The following is a 23081-nucleotide window of genomic DNA, read 5'->3' as shown; positions in this document are numbered from 1 at the left end:
AGATACTCCTCAGAGTTTCTCTCTCCCGCTGTTTTCAGACATCTCTACAAAAATGACAAGTAAGTAAAATATGGATGAAGCCTGTGTGAAAGAAGTGGCACGGAAAAAAGTTCCCCAAGCCTGAAGTGAGAGGGAAGCAGGGCCTGAGATGGTATCACAGAGCCTGGAATTTGGGCAGGCTCTGAAGAACAGAAGGAAATGAAAAGCAGGCTCTGGGGTACAAAGCAGACTGCCCCAGTTTTGGTGAGCAGAAACCCATGCAGAGGACAACTCTTTCAACTCACAGTTTAAGAAGATACAAAGGAACAGCAACATAGCTGAGCCACTGATGCACTGATAAAATCTCATTCTGAAGCAGTAGAAGCAGCAGCATGTGCAGGTTTGCAATTTCTTTGTTAAACCAGGGTGGAAATGAGGCCAAGCTCCGTTGTCCAAGGCACTCAGTCCAGCTACTTGGGCTGAAAGAAAAACCCAGAATACTTGACTGGTCACTGAACCCTTCATTCCTTGCAAGCCTGACTGCTGCAGCATTCCCATTCTTTTGGGCAGTGTATTGTTGGAGCAAAGGTGTTGAGGAACAGGACTATGTCATTCTGCTACTCACGGCCTATTTCCCTCTTTGTTGGATGACAATCTAGGCCTCTTTACTGCTAAAGAGATTTTAAAGCATGGAGGTGGTAGGCACTAGTTAGTATTTATATTCATTGCAGTGGCAAGGGCACACTGCAACACCAAAGATGACCTTCCTTCAGGCTCCTTGGAAGCACCCATTGCCCCATTCTTCCACTTGGAAGATGGTGTAACTGACTAACAAACTGGAAAACCCACCCTTCGTAAGGCTCACCATTGACCCAGAACTCACACGATCTCCAAACAGTATCACAGAAAGGCAGCAATAATTGTTTTGTTACAGTAAATCAGGGTTGACCTAAACTGTGTGTTTGACTTGTTGCAATTATTGGCTTTTTAGAAGGAACTTCTGAGCTTCACTGAAGAGTCAGTCACCTGCAGTCCCCTTGTACAGGGGCCAAAGGCTGCAGGGATTCCTCTAGCTAACAGGATAGTCAAGGACTGGAAACATCAAACCTCATACACACAGGCCAAACTGAAAGATCAGGCCAAGCAGCTCCTACAACAGGCCATGGGGTCATGGTCCAAAATTCCTGTGGCATCCAGAAGATACAGCGATCCTCCCCAGGTAGCAGTCAGGCCACAAGCAACTGCAAGTGGAAGTACCTCTGCTTAGACACAGGGCTAGCAAAGGTGGATCCGAGGTCCTAGGTCTGGTGTCTGCAAATACCCCAGGCAGGACCCTATTAGTTGCAGGGGTGCTTCCCACATCTCCGTACACACTTGTCCCCAGCCAAAGCCCATAAATGCCCTCCTGCTGCAACAGGCAAGATGGAAAACAGATTCCCTTCTCCGCCTTTTGGCCGCTCTTCAAGGAACCTGCTTGTAAAAAGCCCTCTGTAATTATATGATTATTCATTAGAGATTAAACAGAGCCCACAGTGCTCCTTTGGAGTATGCCGTGGGCTGGTAACAAATCTGGCTATGACCTACTGGACCAGATGTTTTGTTGTTGCTACCCAGGCTTTGTTTCACAAGTCAGTAATGACTGGCCCAGTGACTCTGACATCTCAAATGAGGTTTCATGTGCAGTTCAGGGGAATAAACATCACCCGCAGACACAGGTCTCTCTCTCCTCTCTCATTCACATCAGTGCTTCCTTCCTAAGCTCAGAAGAAGTCAAACAGATCTGGAACCAGAGAGGAAAATGGAAATAGAACTGCCAACAGAGCCAGAAGAGAGCAGATCTCAGCCTTCACAGAGGACTGGAAAATGGATTTTCAGAGTTAAAAAGAGGTACTGTAGAATCTGTCAGCACCTTCCATAGCCTCATACGAGTCAACAATCAATAAAAGACAAAGAACAGACGCTCTGAGACATATTTCTTCTGAGGATTTTTAATTGCTTCTACCTACAAATGTGGTTGGAAAAGTGGTAATATGAAACTTGCATTCTTAATCATCAGATTGCTTTGTATCAGATTGCCAATGACTCATCACTAGGTTTTTATAAACAATTCACCACTTTTTAATTCTGTTAACCCTGATCAGACAACACAGCTGTGGCACAGCAAACTGATGCTATTCTAAGGGGAAAAAAATAATATTAAAACTACAAGCAATCATAATTGTCTCCTGAGTTCTGGACTTCTTTTCTATGACAACGGCACAAGAACCAGCAAGGATTTAGTCTGGCCCAAGCTGGATGTCTGGTTACAGGAATTACCTTTCTTACTTCCTTGCCATAGAACTGACATTCACAGAACCTGGAGAAGAAGGAGAGAAGGACACCGACACTCACATCTGGGCTGCTGCCTTTAATGCAGGCAGATGCAGAAGCTGTGGTCTAATACTGATGCTTTTCCTGTTTCCTGAGCACAGGCCCTGCTGATCAGGAGCAGCAGCGACACGGACTCATCTCAGCATAGCAGTCTATAAACCCAGGTGAGATACCTTTGCCCCTTGTGCAATTGTTTTGCAAGAAAAGGAAGCTGGTTTCACTGCATCCAGTTGTTCAGCTTTGTCGTTCTCATCAAACTCCCCTTGCAGGTCCAGCAGGCCAAAATCCACCCACACAGATGGTTTAGCTGCTTTCTGTGAAGTTATCCTTCAAGCTGGACTGACCTCGTTATCTTTAGCATGGTCTCTACATGCTAATGTATACTCCTCTATTTGCTGATGGTCATTCTTGCACTACAGAGGCTGGTATTAGCCAGGTTTAAAATCTGATTCCCCTAGAAAGTAAGAACCTTTCCAACATCAGTGTCTCCCGCCAAAAAAATCTTATTATTAGGGGCTGACATATAAACCCAGCACAAAACTGGAGGCAGTCTGTAAGTGAATTCCCAGCACAGAAGACTGACAATAGGCAAGTACAAGCTGCTCACCACCCTCATCAGCCCCAGGTCCCTAAACACACCGAGCTGAGCCCTGCTTTGCCCCCAGGCAGAGGCCACCAAGCTGTAAATGCAGAGGCAGCTTAGGCTTGAGCACACACAGCCACCCAACACCCCTCTCTCTGCCCAGCCAAGCCGCCAATGCTGGCCAGGCTGAAAGTCCTGCTTACCCTGGCCATAAAAGCACTGTGTGTCAGCCTCCCTCAGGAACCCGGCTGGAGGAAAGGGTTAAGGCACCTGCCCTCACCTAGATGGGAAAGATCTCTGCCATCCACACTGCCTGGTCTGCTGGGATCAGATAAGGGAGAAGAGACAGCAGCAGAGAAGACAATGGAGCTGAAGATGATGGCAGAAGCACCAGGTGCCCCAGGGCAAGAAGCAGAGAAAAAAGGACCTGGGAAAGAGAAGTGAATGCAGAGGATATCCATGAATGGCAAAGTCTGGAGCAACCATAGAGCTGAAACCCTGTCTGATGTGTCCTCAACAATGACAGTGGCCTGAACTTGGGTGGAGTTGCCCTTAATCCATGTTTTACACCCACCTGAGGCTCAGAGAAGCTGACTTGCCTCTGGTTTTGATGCTGAGCCTGGCTTTGGTGGAGGGAGAGTGCTGGCAAGGATACCCACAGCATGTCTTTGGGTTCAGAGCCATGGGGATGGAGCTTGGACAGGTCCACTGGGCCCTGCTGGGCTTAGCCCTTATTAACATAACAGTCTGAAAGGGAAATAAAGGTGAGAAAGCAAGCTGGAGAATGCAGAGAGCTCTATGGCCACAGTGGAATCTATCAGAGCTGCAAAGACAACTGCAGAAATACTTACTCCTCCTGAAAAGCTGCTCCATCAAGACATCTCTCCAGAAAGACAGCTGGATTAATAATGCCATTTGTATGCCAGGACAGACTTCTTACTGCTGTACAAAAGCAAACATAAAGCAGCATCTGTGTGTCATCCATCAAAATGGCAATAAAGGCCAGAAACTCTCTAAATCACCCTGTGTTGTTCAGTCTCCTCTCTGGTTCTGGGAGACACTCCGAGCACTTGGGTACAGGCTGTGGCACAGCTCCCGCCCCACACAGCCCTGCTTCTGGTCACCTCCAAACACCACCTCCCTTTGACTGAGACACAACCCCAGTGTACGGAGATCTAAAATAGAATTTAGAGCAGCTAGAAATACCTCTATATATACCTACAGGCAAAATCTGTTGATCTCCATTGTCAAATGGCTGAACTATTCTGAAAAAGGAATAAACAAGATTTTTCATGTCACTTCCATTTTCTGGGCTAGATACAACTCTTCCAAAGCCAAAGCAAGACATTCATCTTGAGGGAAGCTGGATAAGGGTATCCTCGCTTACAGGGAAAGTCACATACCAAGACTCCCACCACCCACAACTCATCAGGATTAACCTAAAGGCGACTGTAAAGCCTGAACCATATAGCAACGCCACCAGAAAAATATCTTGGAGAGTGATAATTCAGTTTTCTGCTGTGCAGCATCTGCTCCAGACTTTGTTAGACACTCTTTTTAAATGTCCATCTTCCCTCCAGCCATCTGCATCACAAGCCATTGTTCCTGACCACTTTTCCAATGGATCCACTGCCCACAGCACTAAGGAGAACAGGGTGTTCTGCCAACAAGCAGATGCTTTTGAGCGTTCAGACTTGTGAAGATGCATGACAATGCCTTCCAATTGCTGGGTCCCCACCTCTTATTATGCTTTAAGTCACAGCCTAACAGAGCCCCAGCTGTGGCTTTTGTGGGACTATTTGGGAAGTAGTGTCGATGGGTTGGAAACCAGAAGTTGGCAACTTGTGCTCTCCAGGAGGAGGATTTCATGGCTATTTTTTCCCACCAATTTAGGTTTCATCCAGAGAAGTGCAGGAGTTGCAGGCTGTCAGAATCCAGCCTATTTTTTGAACAAGAGGCTTCCTCTTATGGGTGGAAATTGGTGCAATGAAGTTTCTCACTGCACCCCTAATGATCCTACTGAGGCCACAGCACAACCAAAGGGTTCTTCACAAGACAGACTTCTGAATACTGTCATAAGAGCAGCTATACCCTACCTGCCAAGCTCCCCAGTTTCCTTGTTGTCCTCCCACTGCTTCAGAGCAAAGGAGGCATGAGAGATAAAATGTCTGAATCTTCGAGACTTCTCCTAAAGGCACTGGGTGGATACACATGGTCCCATGTCAAAAGGCCAAGGTTTAAATGCTTAAATTGGATGGATGTCAGTGGGAAATCAGGTGCCTAAGTAGAAGGTAAGTATGAAAATACGTTTTTATTTTGTAAGGTAAAATGCTCATGTTGTTTTTGAGCATGTTCCAGCCAAGCGGGACCTGGGTAGATGTCACCAAGGCACTGAAACAGCATCAGCAAGAACTATGCCAGTGTCTTCTTTCCAAGTGCTAGGTTGTGGTGTGGCTCTGCAGGCAAGGAGTGTGCTGCTGTCCCACCGCTCCTCTTTTCTTTCCTCTTGGAGAAATCCACTGAGCAACACCCCTGGTGAGCTGCAGGAGATTTTTCAAGGTCAGGCACATCTCACAACACATCTGAACTGATGCACCAGGTCAGCAAACTAGTGCTAGTCAGCGACAGGCTGTGCATCTGCCAAGTGAAAGGACATGCCCTTCCCCCAAAAAGAGCAGTAAACCAAACAGAGGTGTCATCGCACCCTCAGGGACCTCCAGGGAAGCAGGAACAGACTTGCTGAACCACAGACAAAGCCAGGATGGTCAGGACTCCCAACAGGACAACCAGGGTGATGGTCACATCATACCCTGGTTTGACCTCCCACTCACACCAGATGAAGGTGCACATTGGGAACTAGTACCTACCATACAGTTTTGCACTTCTCCACAGCAGAACTCTCATCAGATACATCTACCTGCTTCCACCGCACATTGCCCCAGTAGCCAACCTTTGAAATCATAGCAAGAACAATTTGGTGGGTCTCCAGGCATTCCGGTAGTAAGGAGAAAGATCAGGAAGGCTGTTTTCTCTAGGACTGACTGCCTCTGTCCCTTCCCAGGGAAGCCGCCCCAGCAGTCCTCCTTCCATTGTCTGGTGATGAACAGGTACAGCAGAGGAGACAGCAAAGGACACATCATATGAAAACAACACGGATGCTTCTCTGCAGTCCTGTGTCTGCTGAAATTATTAAGGTCCCTGAAGGAAGGAAGGGCAGGAGGGACGGTCACTTGTAAGCCTGATGCCCTGCTCCTTGCTTTGCCCAAAAATCGAGCTTTACTTGAGGCAGCACAGCAGGCTGAGACATGAAAGTAGAAGAACAAGAGAGGATTGATATTTGCTTCTACCATTTCAGGTTAAAAACATGAAGGGCCCAAGCGTTCTAGCCGAGTTTAAGGCATGGGAGATCACTGTAAAGCATCGTTTCCTCTGTGCAGGGCTATGCCAAGGCCTGCCCAGCATTGAAAGGTGAAAGCTGGTCCCTGGCAACTGCTGACAGCTCTCCATCTGCAATGAACTGGCTGGTCCACCAGCAAGGCAGAGCCGCATCGCCTAAGAAGCGGTGAGAGAGCTGGCAGCAGTGACCAGTTCACCCCTCCCAGCAGAGCAGACTCCAGCGGGCAGAGCTGGTCTGCTGGGACCTGTGCTCCAGAGCCAGACACACAGGGACCACAGGGTGAAGTTCAGGACAACCCAACTTTTGCATGCACCTCTGCAAGAAGACAGGGTAGATGTGAAGGCGATGCGCCTTCCCAAACCCAGCCACTTCAGTTCAGCACAGGAATCAAACAGGTCTTGGCAGAATACATCCTGCACACTTCCTCCCCACGCGGAACTCACTGCTGGAATCCTCTTTTGGTTTGGGGGAGAAACCTCTAAGCTATCCCTCATACCTGGTCTCTCTTTTGATTCAACGCCTAAGCCATAGCCATTTCTGAGGTTGGACTAACACCTTTCTTTGCCCTGTTGGTTAAGAAATTCCACTGCTTTGGATTGCAGTTAAATCCACAGAAACTGGGAAAAAATTATTTCCTCTGGATTTCAGCCACTTCCTTTCTTAAAGTGCTTGCAAGAGAGTCAAGATAATAAATCCCCAATATCCCGGAGCTGGAATTTCAGCCTAACCCATCACCTTCCTTTGGGAACTGATATTCTCATACACCAAGAAAGTCTCCAGCGTCACACTCCCAACAGAGCAGATACCCAGACCAGCAGGGCGAACTGAAACCAGGCTCCTGAACCAAACATGCCCCTGCTTTCAGCAGGAAGCATTCTAATCAGCACTGCACAGGCACATTAACTAATTCATTTATCTTTTGAAGTTAAACCTATGGCAGGTTTCCTTTACACTGTTGCATAGAGAGAAGGCCAAGAATCACCTAAAAACCAAATAGTTCCCAGCAAAATAGAGAGGACTCACATTTGCTGAAGGGTATCCAGGGGGGTCTTCATATTCTTTCTGGCCAAGGCGATTTGTTTGGACTCCTTTTATCTTGGTCCACAAAGAGCTATCCTACATCAAATCAATATATCAAGTGGAATCCGGCTGTGTTTTGAAATGATGCTAGGCATGCTTTGGGTGTCAGGTAGTTTGGCAGTAAATATTTCACTACAGTAATTGTCTTTTCCACAAACTTTATATAAGACCTCGTTCCTCTGCTAGCACAGGCCTCAGTAACTGGCTGTTTCCATCAACTATTGCAGTTACAGTGCTCTATCAATCTTCTGACATAGCTCAATCCAAATTATTTGTTTCAAAGCTCAACATAAAATTTCAGTTAAATGTTAACCATCCAAAAAGCCTGAAGAACCTCTCTGGGCTATTAGTTACTCTGATCTCTCAGGAAAACCACAGAGAGGATCAGATTGCTCAAGCTAATTAGAATTAATTGTAAAAATTCACTCCCCAGTCAGGCACGGCAGGTTTGGAGAGAATACCCATTTTTTCATATCACAGGTATCACACCCCTGTTGTAAAGACAAACTGTAAGTGTAAATAGGGAGTGATTCTAGCGCTCTGTGCCATGCCGAACGGGGAGGGATTTCAAGCAGCAGCCTGTTAGGGGCAGGAGGCAGGGAGCCGGGGTGCACTACCCTCTAGTGTGCACCCACAGCAGTGCACGCTGCACAGCATCTCGGCTGGGATCACTTACACAGGGCTACGCACAGAGGCACCATAAAAAAAAATTTTTTTAAAAACCCAATTCTCTTACACAGTCCAGCTGCACTTCACTTTGTAGTTGTGCCGCAGGGTAGTACCATCCGATACAACAGCATCTGGAGGAGTAGAAAAGAGTGAGCTCCTCCGAGCAGGAACCCCAGAGGAGAACCCAGACATGTTCTGGCCCTGGACCGGGTGGAAAGAGAGCATCCTGCAGGCAGCTGCAGCCAGCTCCTGCTTCAGGTTCTGCGGAAGTTTACACATACAACAGGAATCTGTGTAATTTCTGGCACTGGAGTGAAACCATTCTCATCTCCAAGAATGGAAACAGACCAAGATGTTCACTACTAAAGTGATGTTTTCTGAAGTCTCTCCTCTTATCACATCTTTGTGCAGAAGGCAGGCCAGGAGAGCACGGACTGGCAGCTACTTCCACTCTCTGCTACCCACCGATTTCCCCTCCTCAGCTGAAGCAGCCACCAGCATAGGTAATGGCCAGTTTGTGCTCTGGGATTCAATTTCTTTGTGGACCTAAAAACCTGGAAAAAAATCACCAGCATGTATCTCAGTTCTGTGGGTACAGGCTGAAACGCACGAGGTTTTTCTACCAAGTAGTAAATCACCCAGTCAGCCTGGATTAAAAGAAGTTTGTGCTGCAGGAGAGTACCAAGTCAGCATGCAGTATAAGGGAAACCTTTAGCGAGAGAGAATCCCCAACACAAACCTAAAATAACCTTTGAGTCTGAGCAGAGCATGGCCCTGAGAAGGTTCATTGCGAAAGGTTCACCAGACGCGTGGGTTGTTATTTTGTGGAAGTTACCATGACAGTTTAAACGGTTTAAAAACAAAACTTTGCAAGAAAGACCTGATTGTTATACCAGGTTCCTGTTTCCAACGAGTCCAATGCCAGAAGTGCCGAGAGCCTGCCAAAGGCAATACTGATCCCAGGAGCTGGAGTGGAGATGAGGTGCACAAAGGCACTGTGGACTAGAGGACAGTGCCCTTGTCTCATACACAAACCTAACCCGCTTTCCCAGTTCTCCTACAACATATGACAAGTCCCTGCATAAAAGGAGAAATAAAACACCAAGGTGATGAAGAGAGGTGACACTCACTTTCCTCATGCAGCACTTGAGAACTCAGGAGGAAGAAAACCACACAAAGAGGGGGTCAGCAGTTTGGGGAGGGATTTCCACCTCTACCTAACTAGTGCTTGTTTCTTTTTTTTGTTTTGGACACAACTTTAGGAAACAGAAAAGTCTCATCAGTATGACTGGGTGGTGGGAGTGCTCAAGTCCCAGGAGACAAGGCTTGATGGGGAAAAAAACCCCAAACCATCATATCCAGAAACATGACAGAGAAGAAAGTGACAGGGCATGGCAAGCATGGATGGGTAAATTCCAAGGGTTAATTGTGCCTGACAAACCTAATAACCTTCTACGAAGAGATGCCCAGTTTGGTGGATGGGGGGAGTGCAGTGGGTAGCTTACCTTGATTTTAAACAGCTTTTGGCACAACTGTCTGAAGAATCCATATAGCCAAATCATTTTGATACAGTTCAGATAGCTGCACGGAAAACTGGCGGGACACCAGGCTCAGAGGGTTGTGATCAACAGCACAAAGTCCAACTGGCAGCCCGTTACTCATGGCATTCCTCAGGGGTCATTAATGGGGCTAGTACTGTTTAATGCCTCTATTTACAACCTGAAGACAGAACACACCCTCAGCAAGCTTGCAAATGGTACCAAGTTGTAGGCATGGCTGCCACACTGGGCAGGGCTGCTGTTCAGAGGGCCCCCCTCAACAGGCTGGAGAAATGGTCTGACAGAAACCTCATGAAACTCAATAAAGGTAAATACAAAGTCCTGCTCTTGAGCAACCCCACCTAGGCTGGTCCTGCTCTGAGTCAGGGGGAGGACCACAGACCCTCAGAGGTGCCTTCCTACCTGAATTACTCTGAGATTCAGACTAATTCATGTAGGCAGCTCTCTGCTTACAGGGGACTGGCAAGATTCTTTTCAGGCATATTGTACCTGCTGAAATCAGTGTAGTCTGTTGTAAACTCACACAACTCATTCTTCACCCATGCCCATCTTCCTGCACACTCTACCTGAGGCTTACACTGAGGCGGCAATAAAAGCAGAACAGGCATTAACTGTAATAGTACAGACAGTGACAAATAAGCCATGAAGAACAGGCTATTTTTTCAAAGACAGAATTTCACTCCACCTACACTCAAACCCTATTGTCATTGGGGAATACGCTAGTCTTGGTTTTTTTCACTGGCTCCAGGACTCGTTTCAAGCTACTCTTTTGGAGAAAAGTGCAGAGAAAAGGGGAGAGAATGATTCAATTTCTGGCCTTCTTTGTATGAGCCTAGCTGAGAAGATGGCTGTTGACTGCTTCTTGGTCTAGTGACAGTGGTGGACATCTCTGACTAATGCAGCACGTCTTACCACATACCAAAAGAGCAAGAACCTCAAATGGAAAATTGTATCAGGGGAGCTTATCTCCTCTGACACTTCCTTCTCTTTAGCATCATCTCCAAAGACCCAAACTAGCAGCCAAAGAAAGCAATGGTTAGCCTTCAGGAGTTCACACTATCTGCTCAACCACAACAGAGTTAAACACTCATTGATCAGTTCTTAAGGTAGAGTTTAAAAATACAAGATGCCAAGCTTAAAAATACGCATTTTCTTTTTGAAAAAAAATGTACAGTCAAATTTTAAGTGGATCTACAAGACACTCAGCTATCTTTAAGAAAAGTAAACCTTTGCAATGCACTGCAGAGTTTTCTAACCAGCAAAAGCCAGTGAGTTGGGTAAACTGCAGTGTTTCCTGAAAGAGCTTCAGTGGCTTTTTTTTGTTTCCACCCTGTAGGCAGAGACACTTGAAAGGCAGTACAGTGCCTTCACGCTGCAGAGCACTAGGTTAGTTCTTCTCCTGTCTCACTCTTGCACTACAGGCATAGCTCAGCGCGAGGCTGGTGTGGGCACAGTGGGCAAGGGCAGTTCCATGGAGGGAGTCTCAGTCACTTCAGCTGGACTTGGCTTGCGAAGCTCCAGTTTCTCAGTGAGTTGGTTATAAAGCTCCTTCACAGCTTCCCCACTCTGCAGAATGAGAATTAGGGAGGGGAAAAACAGAAGTGTCATACTTCATTCTAGCTGCTACTAGCTAGAACGCTAAGTATGCAATTACCCTGTGTGTTTTTTTATACAAACCAACACAGAAAGAGGAAGTTACAAGGTTAACTTCAGACACAACTTGGTACACTTGGAAAGTAGAGCTCATGTTCCATTAAGCAACGTCTGGAAAGGCAGATGCTTTCATTTGCAATTGATTTTCCCTCTCTCCTGCCTCCCTTCTTACCTGCTTGGTGGGTTCCAAAGCCTTCTGGAGAGACTCTAATTTGGCAGGCGCCACTTTGTGATGCAGATGAAGCAGCAGTCTTAGCACATGTCTGTGTACGTTCTCCTTTCTGCAAAAAGTAATTTTTGAAGCAGAGTAACTGATATAAACAAACACCATCTTGAGAACAAGAAAGCTACAGCAACAGTACCAGAATAATTCACACACCCACAGACTGGCAGCTTTGTTGTAATTTTCCAAAACACCTGAGAACTATACCTGTGTGCTGCAAAGTGCTAACCCTGCCTTAAGCCTTTCAAGCAATTCATGTAATTATTCAACAGGAATGGACTAACTGTAGCAACTATGAGGAAGGAGGGGGAGATTTTAAGCACAAACTGTAGCACGTGGCAGCAGCTGGTCTCTGTTGGACAGGCCATATGCACATGCAAGAGGATGTTTGTCTCTCTGTATGTGTGGAGGAAGTGGTAACAGCAGCGGCACATGCTGCTATGCCTGAACAGCAGTTCTAGTCACTTTTGGGGAAGCCTCCTGGAGGCTAGATCTGGTCTGCAGGCCATCAGTTGAACCACACTGACTTAACAGAATTAACAGATACAACAGATTTTCTGCATGCAGCTGATACTGCAAAGAGCTGAAGTTAGCTCTTCATGTTCAGAGCTACTGCAAAGCATGAAGGATATTGTCTTTTGCAACTCCAACTTATGAATAATGAATTATAGTTTAGGTAATAGTTCATAACCAACAATTTTGCTGATAAAAACTTGATTACAAAATATAAGCCTTAAAGAAAAACAGCATCAGGCTAATATTTCCACTATATGTGAAAAGTTTGCTGTACTATTAAATTACAGTTCAAAGCAGTATAACCTCTCTCAGGTATCCTGTACACTCACTTTCCTCACTTTCCCCTAAGGAAAATCACATTTACCTTGAGCAGGCAGTGAGAAAGAAGCCATCAAAGAGACTGGTGCAGAACTCCTCGAGTGCAAATTCATCACCCAGCAGCGTGAGGTTACCAGTAAGCAGATGCAGAAAAATATCACTGAAGGCCAAGTCACTGAATGTCTCAACTATACAACATGAAAAGGAAAGAGACTGAGACTGACAAGGATGTGCCAAAACCTCACTACACAGCAGATGTTCCTGCTGAAAACTTTGCAGTAAGATTTCCTTTTAAAACAGGTAGCCCAGGCATGTGGCTTTGATCTTTCAGACATAAAAGATTAGGAGCAGAGGGGTGAGAAGAATATGTAGAAAGCCCATGTGTCCACCACGGCTGAAGTCACAGAGTAGTTTGCTCCTGCCAAAATCACAAAGTCCCCTGCTATCCTTCTCCCTCCACCATCCTCTGTTCATGGCCACATCCACCTCCTTGTACTCCTAAGACCCCGTAGTGAGCAGATACAAATCACTTACCAGTGGAAAATTCACCCATGTAAATGATCTGACAGTTCAGCAAAGGGTTCAAAGAACACCAGAGCTGGGGTGAGGGAGTGGGAAATGAACCCCTGCCACAATTACTGGGAGCTGCAATTCCTAAGATTGCTTCAGAGCTCTCATGCAACTTACCCCAGAGAAGTCAGTGAGAAAGGTAATCCCAGGAAAAAATTTAAGGCTGTGTTCGGTCCTGTTTTGTAACGGTTTTTTTTACCACACAAAGCCAAGTCCCAAGAACTTCTGGCCACCTGCAATTACTATGAGCAGCGGCAGAACTAAGCCACCTGCTCTTTCATCTTTCAGATTCATTCAAAACAGTTCTCAGCTAATGTCATTGTTAATACAGACTTCGATCTAAGGAACTACTGACCTTCAGCCACTCTACCTAAATTCTTGGATCAGCAGAAAAGTATCCTAATTGCAGACAAAAACAAACACTTCTGCAGGGCCTTACAACTAAGCCACCAGAACAGCCAAAGGCAGAACATTACATCTTTGACTCTGAAATCACTTTCACTCCAGGTTTACTTGCCTCCTAGGTGTCCAGTACAAGGCAAACAGCTGTAGAATAGAAGACAAGACAAAAACTTACCCAGTGCTGGCAGGAGCCTAAGGAAAGCATTCTTGTTCCTCTGTTTAGTGATGTGAAGAATGTAATACAGCCCAATCTCACAAGCTATTCTGTTCTCCTGCAAGAATCTGTTATGGCAGAAGCAAAGTTTCTTAATTGATAAAGCTAGAACAGATTTTTTTTTTTTTTTTTTAAAGAGGGTTTAAAATACCATTGGATAGCAATCAAGCAGTTACAGCAGTGGCTAACTTCAAACCCACTGAAGAGCAGCTACTCAGTGATTGAGTAGATGATCATCACTATGTTCGTTACCATTGTCCAGAAAAATTTACCATTCAGCAAACATTGCACTGTCTCACAATCAGTTGGATTTGATTGTGAACATTTATAATAGTATTAATGATAAAAGTGCTCATTCAAAACAGGTTTTAGAAGGCCAAATACTCAAAATGATACAAAGTCCAATACTGTTTTGGTTTAGTTTCCCAAACATCAAATATCAACACTGTCATAGAGGAGAGTACAACTACCAGGATACGGTACTCCAGATTCTGGCACACAGACAAGAATTGTGCTGGAAATTAGTGCAAGATCTGAATACAACATAGCACATAGTGGTTTTATTTATCTTTTGGATGTCCCTGAAGTGATAGATTATGAACAGAGAATGAGTGTCTGTGTAACAAAAATGCCAACTTTACGATTTACAATAGCACTCTTCAGAACCAGGCATGGGCACTTGTCCAGCTGCACCCGAGTATCACTCAAACACTCATCATTCACTGCTTGGGAAGGTACACAAGCAGCATATTTAAAGCAGTAATACCAAATACTTCCATATTCAATCTGCCAAAAGATTGGTCATTAAAAGAAATATTATTTTTTGTCTATAAATTGTATTTGAGGAATCATGGTGGAAACCTGTTCTGCTAAAGGAACAGTTCTGGCTTGATTAACCAGGACTAAGTCTTACTCCAAGAAAGTCTTCATTTTAACACATACAGTGTTTTTTCCTGTCAGTGTTGGCTGGCTCCTTGATGTTTTACTTTGGTAACAAGACTGGTTCAAAGGTGGTAAGGCAGATTACATACTTGGTGAAAGCTTCAGGAATGGTGCTGGGGTAGGGAATTGGCCCCTTCTCCTCTGAGGGCAGTTTCTGATCCACATTGAATGTGTGGTCATCCACCACAAAAGACATCAGCATAGGTAAGAACTTCGTGATCAACTCAGCTTCCTTAGAGGGATGGAAGAACAGAGGAAAAAGAACAATGCTTTCATCAATCAATTCATGCCACCTAATGGTCCTAGAGTGCTGTAACAAATAGTGAGGCAGTATTACGAGCCCCATCCTACGCTTAGGAAAACAAGCTTTCAGACATCCAGTTCCAGTCAAAATTCTTGAATAATTCACTTCCCCATGTTCCACTGGTAATTAAGAAAACTGTACTTCACCTCATCTACAGAAATACTCCTGCTCAAATTCTTTCTTTTGACAATTTCATAGCATTTCTTCTGAGAGACCTTTTCCAATTCCACAATTCCAGCTGTGTAGAAGTTCCCAGGAACAATGAGCAACCAGTGCAGAATTTAATAGAGGTACAGTCTGATTTTAAAGCAGTAAGGGCCAGGCATTCACGTAAATAAAAAAAGAGGTAAACGAAGCTTACAGCATGTCCATTTGAGCTGCTGCTCTGTGACCACTTACATGTTTTTCTAAGAAAGCTATGATGAGAGGTATGCAGAGTGAAGGTTAAATCAGGGATGCAATAAAATAATAAACAAGTCTAAGTTTGTTTAATTAAATATGTTAAATTCTAAACATCAAAATGGCTCACCATTTTTGGTTCCTTGAAGACTTGACTGTCAATCATGTCCCAGGCCCCCTGTCCCAAAGACAGCATCCTAAGGAGCAGCAGCAGATCTGGGCTTTCCTCGAATTTTAAGGGGAGGAGAAAAACAGCTATTTTGATCTTCCAGAAGTTGCACATATAGATACTTATTTGGAAGTAGTGATTTACTTTCAAAACTCTCCTGGACTGCTGGAGGCATTCAGTTCTCCGATTTAATTGACAAATGATTCCTCAAATGGGAATCAGATAACAGACACACCTGAGAGTTTGCAGTTTTTTGTAACGTTTTATAATGCACCAAGAAGTATGCAGCCGATCTGATCACGACATCATTTTTAAATGTGTCCAGCCAAATTAGTATACTGAAATATAATGTGTGACAGGACAAATCAAGTCATCTCAGCAGAAGTAAGAAAGAGAAAGCGTGTGTAAGAATGAAAATGGTTTTTTGTTTATATTATGCCCTGAAACCAAAATAACTTTCAGTCTGAAACTGTAATGAAGAATTAACTCAATCCAACAATAAAATTTAACTACTCAGGGTTAAAACCAGCAAATGCCTCACACTGTTCAGACACCTGCAAGGCTACCCTCCTTTAACATTTAAGCACCTCCTGCAGACACTGCTTGCAGGAACTATTATATTGCAGCCAACAGACCAGAACAATGTAAACAAATCCATCGCATTTACCGTGGCAGGGAAAAAAGGCTGCTGCTGTTAGGCAAACTGATGAAAGGACAAAGCAGGGAGGCATATATTCTATATATGATTTTATATATGCATAGCTGTTAGGATAGAATGAGCCATGCAGACAATTCATTGTCAATTCGGAGAGCTCCGAAATGCCTGTCTCCAAACAGTGCTCCTGCAGAGCTCTAAGATATGTGCTACAAATGGATAGGTAGTATCACGTTTCACTTATTTCAATTTACACATGCATTTGAGAACTTAACTGTACTTCTTCTACAGTGCCAGCCCTTTGCTGATGAATGCTATTCAATTAAGACTATAGTTCAGATTAGGTACACAAGCTGCGACACTCACCCTGGGTAAGGTGTCCTGCCCAACCAGGTCTTGCAGGTGCCTTATGGTACTCAAGGCTAAGGTGTTAATGGCAAAGGGATCACACAAGATCATTGATAAGTCCCTGAGAAGTAAAAATCAAATACATGTCATACGTAACAAACAACCCTACTGTACAGTTCCATATCCAGCTGTAGGACACCAGTGTGTTTCACTAGAGTAAGATGTTTGAGCATATTCTTTGTTGTAACCCTGTCAACTATCAGATGTAACATCAAAGTAGTGTGTACATGTGTACACTGTATTTTTATAAGCACATACACACTGCTATGTTTCAAGAAGAGAGGTAGACACAGGACAAGTACTGTAACAATACCCTTACTACGATAATGTAAAACCTGAATTTCTGTCTTTTGTCCACCTGATGAACCTTCTCCTGCCTTGTAAAAACACCATGAATGTTATTTCTTTGACTTGAAAGAGCCTGTTATCTGAAACAATTACTAAAGGTCTTCTGCACTGAAATCAAGCAGATCTCCCATAGTCAGTTACCAGGCCACAAGGGAGATGCAAGGGTGGTAATTTAAGCGGTACAAGCTACATCATCAGAACACGTCTGGCTATGCCCTAGCGCATTAAAGCTCACGGATGTACTGGATTTGACCACACAGAAGAGCTACTGGCTGTTAGCTGGCTCTAGGGAAGAATTAACACCTACAATATCTGTCAGATGTTGCGATTGCCAGGAACCCATTTTCAGTTTCTCAATAAACAGCCCAAGTGACTTACCCCAACACTTGTTCTTGTCCTTTCTTCACTCCATCCAGAAACCCTTGCAATTCCCGAGCTCTCTTGTTGTCCACAAACTTCTCCCGAATGCAAGCATCAAGGCACCAGGTGAACTGTTATAAAAAAGGAGAAAGCTTTATGAACCACAGCAACTGTAAACCAGCAATAAAATAGACAATGTCAGAGAAAACAGGCTCAAATAACCTCCAAATATGTGGAATTATAACATTTTGTTAATATATTTAGGTATGGTAGCAAGCTGGCTACAAATACCAAGGAGGTCAGAAATACCAACATTCCAAAAGGAAGTCAGAGATACCAATGCAAGTTAACCTGGTGTCACTTTCTCCCCTCCCAGGAAAGGCATTCCCTGGCAGTTAAGGAAGAGGCATGTATAAAACATACCGCTGCCCAGCACAAGTGATCAATGTGGATTTACACAAGTAGGAGGCTGACAAAGGAGGAGCATCACTTAGCAATAATAATATGGGATATTTTAGCCATTGCAATACCACTCCCACCCTCTAAGAAGGGGATATTAACAGTGGAGGTGCTTCTGCTTTAGAGTTGTATTATCAAAATGGAAAGAGACAGTTAAGTGAAATGTTTTACCTGACCTAACATTAAGGGCTTTTTTCCTCTTTCAGAAAACAACATGTATTTTCCCCCAGTATTTCAGCTGTCAAAAAAGAACAAGTTGCTGAATTTTCTGAAATGCCTTCATTGTGGCTTCCTTTCCTAGCAGCAGTCACTGCATTTTGTAGTGGCAAAATGAGGTTGCTGAAAATGATGTGTGGCTTGAACAAGAATTGCCCTTTTTTATTCAGTCACTGTCTGTATACTGATTTTGGGACTCTTGATCAGAAGATGTTAAAAAACATGCAGTAACATCGTCACTCTAGAACATACTCTCTATAAGCTGAATACACATAAAACTTAGCAAAACTACTTAAGAGAAAAAGCTTTGTTCTAGATCAGAGTGATGCTGACCACAAAGGACCAGTAAGAAGATCCTGGTGTGACTTTAACAACACATCTGTCACCCCCCAATATTTTAATGTTTTCTTATAATTCAAGATCCAAAGTATTTAATGTTACACACACAGTTTACTGACAGATGGAGTATATCACACCAGGCGCAACAGGACGGAGGGAAGCAAGATTTGATTAAGAACCTGGGGCTAGCTAATGTTTTTGATTATTTTTTTGCAGCATCCTCATAGGTCAGATTAGACGTTTTTAACACTGCATAAGTACCATAAATTTGAATGATTTATGGGTTATGAAATGAAAGCAAGCTGCTGGTTAACCAAGATGAAATTTTCACCTGAGGTTCCAAGGAATATAAGATGACTTTTGGGTTCAAGGTCTGAACTCTCTTCACAGAGAGGAGTCATCTTCTCTGGGCTGAAGTCCTGCAGGGCAGCAGGTATGCACAGGAGTGGGCGAAACAGAAAATTCTGCAGTAATACTCCTATCTGTCCCACATGATTAATACCTTATGACAGGGGTCAACGGTGCAGATTTCACTGATTTCCAGGTCATGCAGCGACATCAGGAGCTCTGCCCGTAGCGTGCAGTAATGAACATTCCTTGTCCGAAGGAACAAGGTTCTCAGAAACTGCAACACCATATCATAGAGCTTCACGTTCTTCCCAATCATCTGGGTCAGCTTCTGAACCACCTAAACTCAAAATGGAAAAAATGTGCACTCAGTACCAAGAGAGAGTGTTATTTCACACACACACACACAAAATGTAAATTAATTCTTTTACATGATTTATCAAGATTGAAACATCCGCATTGACGTGAGTTCCTCAAAAGGAACTATTTATACCAAGATTTCCAAGAGCGTTTGTTCAACAGATGTTTACCAAATCTTTCATAGCCATAATGAAAGAATGAAGAATGTCCAGAAAAGGCACTCTTGCAAAATGAAATGAAAGCATTTGTAAAATCAGGTGCTCAGCTATGTAAAGCAAGTAAGAAGCAGTACCTGTTATTGATGAATATAATTTACAATTACTGCAACATGAACAAAACTCACTTTTCTTTGGAAGTCTTTTTGTATTTCTATCTACCTTCAGGCTACAGGCATGAGAATGAAGGTCAAGTCTTCTACTGGTTTTGGCTGGGACAGAGTTGAATTTCTTCACAGCAGTTTGTATGGGGCTGTTTTGGACTTGTGCGGAAAACAGTGTTGATAATACACTGATGTTTTAGTTACTGCTGAGCAGTGCTTACCATAGTATGAAGGGCTCCTCACACTGCCCCGCCAGCAAGTAGTTTGGAGGTGCACACGAAGTGGCGAGGGGACGCAGCCGGAACAGCTGACCCCAACTGACCAAAGGTATATTCCAGACCATAAGGTGTTGTGCTCGGAAATAAAACTGGGAATGGAGGCTGGTGGGGGAGCCCGCTACTTGGGGACTGGCTGGGCATTGGTTGGTTGGTGGTGAGCAATTGTTTCATTTGCATCACTTGTTTTTCTTGGGTTTTATTTTCCTCTCTCTTTGTTGCTTTTTCTCCTTACAGATTTTTTCTTTACATTTCTTTTTAATTATTAAACTGTTTTTATCCCAAACCACGAGTTTCTTTCTTTTACCCTTCCAATTCTCCCACCTATCCCACCAGGGGGAAGTTAGCAAGCAGATGTGTGGTGCCTAGTTGCTGGCCAGGGTTAAACCACAAGTCCGCAGTGTAAACTTGAGGTAAATTGCACCAGAGCACTTACACTAAATGGGCTTTTGAAAGCAAAACAGACCCAAACCAAACACCCCATGTAGCAGAAGTGCTACCCTCCCTGAAATTAAAGCTTTATATTGCCTTATCACTGCAATTCCTTAGCATTCTTGATAGCAAGGTCCTTACAGGAACTCTGATATTTCCCTTTTGGAGAAAATGCCCCCTGAGGTAAAGCGACACATTATAGCTGAACCACTGTAACGGCTTGCTGTTGCCAAGAAGAGGAGAGACCCACTCCTCCCAACGCCTATGCCACTGTTCCCTCCCACATCAAGCCTGCCTGTGTGATTCAGCCCATCTCCTTGCAATGGCTTTGGTGCCAGCTGATCTCTTCTTTGAGCAGATCCAGCTCACTATCTTGGAAAACTACTTACTGGTTTTATTTGCCAGAGTTTCTGTAGCAATTACTGAGCTGAATCAGCTCATGGAAGGGTCTGATAATCTCCAGAGCTACAGGGAGGGAGGGGAGGAGCAGCACCTGCCCTTCCTGTGCCTGAGTGTTGGATCAGCTCAGCCACTTCATGTAATTCCATTCAAAGAGCAACTTTTCTGAATGCCAGCTTAGGTACAACTTTCAATGTCCTTTTCCATTTTCAAAAAAAAAAAAAAAAAAAAAAAAAAGGAAAAAAACCCAAAGCTTTTTTAGACTATGTCCTGCTAAAAAAAAAAAGTCCCAAGAAAAGAAATTTAAGATATTCAAACTGATTTGATAGACACTCATCCTTCAGAACAGATGAGGGGTATTAAAGCCAGACTGAGCAATAAAGGAAAAAATTTGGCCTTGCTATTTTTTTTAAAAGCTTATAAACAGTTTAGAACATTAATCAATTATTACACAGCACTGAGTAACTATTAAAATAATTCCTGCTGCTTTCATCAAGCTATGTAGGAGAAAACAGCCTGGTAGTTCTTACAAATACCTTGTCTAGCCAAACAACTTTAGTAGTGAAGTTGGGTGGGTGAAATGGACGTTCTGTTATTTGATGAGGTTGACTGAAAGCTGATGAATTCCATTCACAAGCATGTTGTAAGAGGTTTCCTTGTCCTTACCTCTCCTTGACGTCTTGTTTTGGGAGACGGACTGAAGAAATTGTGCAAGACAGAAATATCATTGCTGAAGAGAGTATTTTCTTTCTCCAGTATATATTGCTTCAGCAGTGGAGATACCTCATCACCAAACAGAGCCTGGTTATCCTGCCAAATCTGGCGCTTCACCTCCACTGCACATGCTTTATATAAATCCTTATCAGCCATTACTAACTTCAGCTTCTTTTCAGGGACCTGTGATCAACAAAGCAGTTACCGAAGTGCAGAGCAGCTTACCTGGCTGACTGTCCGAGTAACAAGTAACTGACTACAGAAGATGTCTAAATCATAATCTCAGGCAGTCTGGTAATTTACACAACAGCAATTAAACAACAGGCAGTATCACAGACTCATCTTTTGCCTTCCCTACCCCTGTAACAGTAAGCCAGTCCTAAGATACTTAAGACTTCCTTTAAATCTACGATGCTAAGATTTGGGGTGATGTTTCAAAACTCAGTAACTTATAAAAGTTCTAGTAGCAGTTTTTGATCCATTACCTTTAAATACAATATGATGCTTTTAATAAGGCTACTCCTAGAGGGCTTTGTTTCACAGAACTGAATCTCACTCCTTTCTACTTTTAGTTGCATTCTTCAAATATTATTTTCCACTTGTCACAGATTTTTAAATCAGCTGTGGAAAAACCCACCTATCAGTGACTTGACTACTTTTCAGGAAGATGCATGTATTGAAAAAAACAGGGAAATAGTCTCATCTGATTATGAAAATGTAAAACATTTTTTGAATTAGTCTACTAAGTTGTTACCAGATACAGGAATGTAGTAAATCTTCAGTCACTGAACGACAAACTTGCAGAAGGTCTGCAGATGGAGCAGGCAGCCCAGCCGACAGCACAGCTAAGAGAAGCTATACAACAGAGAGGTAATGGAACAGGCCAACCGGCAAAGTGGTTTTACCTTGGGCAAGTGCTTCATGACACACATTACCACAGGCTGTATGGAAGGCATCTTGACCAGGGAAAAGCTCTTCTCTAGGAGATCTTCCAGCTTCTTGTATCTGAAAACACGTAAGAGCAAGAGACTACCATGTTACAGAAAAGGACCACGATGGCTCATCTCAAAGCCACTGGAACTTGATCCCCCAGCAACCTAACTCTCCTTTGCAGAAGTCACTCGTCCACTCTAGTTTTCACACAAGATTCCCAGCTCACTCCAAATAACCAGCAAGACTGCACACAAACCTCTCCTCAACTTTCCCTTCCAAAGCGATGGCAGAGACCCTCTCCAGCAGCTTCTCCCTCAGCTCGTCGAAAACCGACTGGTGGAACTCCAGCCGGGGGGTGCCGTGCAGGTCCAGGAAGGGCAGGGCCGACTGCAGCGAGGGCAGGAGCACTCCATTTTCTGTCTGCCGACACAAACACCGGACAGGGACGGAGGCGGGAGGTTAGCCGGCTCCGCTAGCCAGCAGACGACAGCAGGGACTGCTAAAGCCACGCTGGTTAAAGAATAAAAAGAGGGGAAAACCCCACAAAACACAGGCCCCACTTCGGGCCTTCTCGTGCTCCGCACCACCCCACAGCCCCGGCCCCTCACGGGCGGCCCCCGCCACCCGCGCACCTCCGCGGCGACCCGCCTCACCTGGAACTGCTCGATGGCCTTCAGCGGCTCCGTGCAGTTGGTCAGCGTCTCCTTCAGGTCCTCGCCGTTGGCCACCCCCAGCTCCTGCAGCCCCGCATACATGGCGGCCTGGCCGGGCCCCGCCGGGCCCGCTCCCGCCACAGCTGCCCCGCCCCCCCCCCCCCTCCCGCCGCGCTCCACGGGCCGCCCCGCTCTCCGGTCCCCCAGCCCAGCGCGGTCCGCCGCTTTTCCCCGCCCCGCGGAACCCGCTCCGCCGCACAAGGGTTCCGCCGCTACCGCCGCGGGGCGCCCGGGCTCCCGGCACCGGGGCCGCAGCACCCGCCGTGCCGGGGAGCGCGCCGCGGCTGCCGGCTGAGCGCTGGGGAGGCGGCCGGGCCCCGGGGCACGCTGCTCCCACCAACACGGGAGCACGGCAGCAAATGTCGGGGTGCCTGCGGCTGCGTGAGGCAACCCCCCCCCCCCCCCCCCGGCGGGGCGGCCGCCACTGCTCGGCCGAGGCCTGGCAGACAGCGATGA

General features: G+C 45.0%; 1 protein-coding gene across 2 annotated transcripts; it reads right to left on the bottom strand.

The window, feature by feature from the left end:
- Window positions 1-10772: 10772 nt before the first annotated feature.
- Window positions 10773-22716, bottom strand: NELFB (negative elongation factor complex member B). 2 transcript variants are annotated; one of them, XM_029999832.2, is made up of 13 exons: window positions 22566-22716; window positions 22169-22332; window positions 21885-21984; window positions 20932-21162; window positions 18635-18820; window positions 17137-17249; window positions 16369-16471; window positions 15309-15404; window positions 14565-14707; window positions 13495-13601; window positions 12394-12535; window positions 11463-11571; window positions 10773-11203 (listed from the first exon to the last, which is right to left on the bottom strand). In XM_029999832.2, the coding sequence occupies exons 1-13, from the start codon at window positions 22665-22667 to the stop codon at window positions 11066-11068; spliced, it is 1734 nt and encodes a 577-aa protein (XP_029855692.1). In that variant the 5' UTR covers window positions 22668-22716; the 3' UTR covers window positions 10773-11065. The 2 variants fall into 2 exon arrangements, with proteins under 2 accessions (XP_029855692.1, XP_029855694.1); XM_029999834.2 differs by lacking the exon at window positions 22169-22332 and having other exon boundaries at window positions 22566-22680.
- Between the last annotated feature and the right edge of the window lie 365 nt (window positions 22717-23081).

The sequence above is a fragment of the Aquila chrysaetos genome, chromosome 24 (genome assembly GCF_900496995.4).
Source record: "Aquila chrysaetos chrysaetos chromosome 24, bAquChr1.4, whole genome shotgun sequence".
Classification (NCBI taxonomy): Eukaryota; Metazoa; Chordata; class Aves; order Accipitriformes; family Accipitridae; genus Aquila; species Aquila chrysaetos.
The sequence above is the reverse complement of the archived record's forward strand: the minus strand, read 5'-3'. Positions and strand labels throughout refer to the sequence as shown.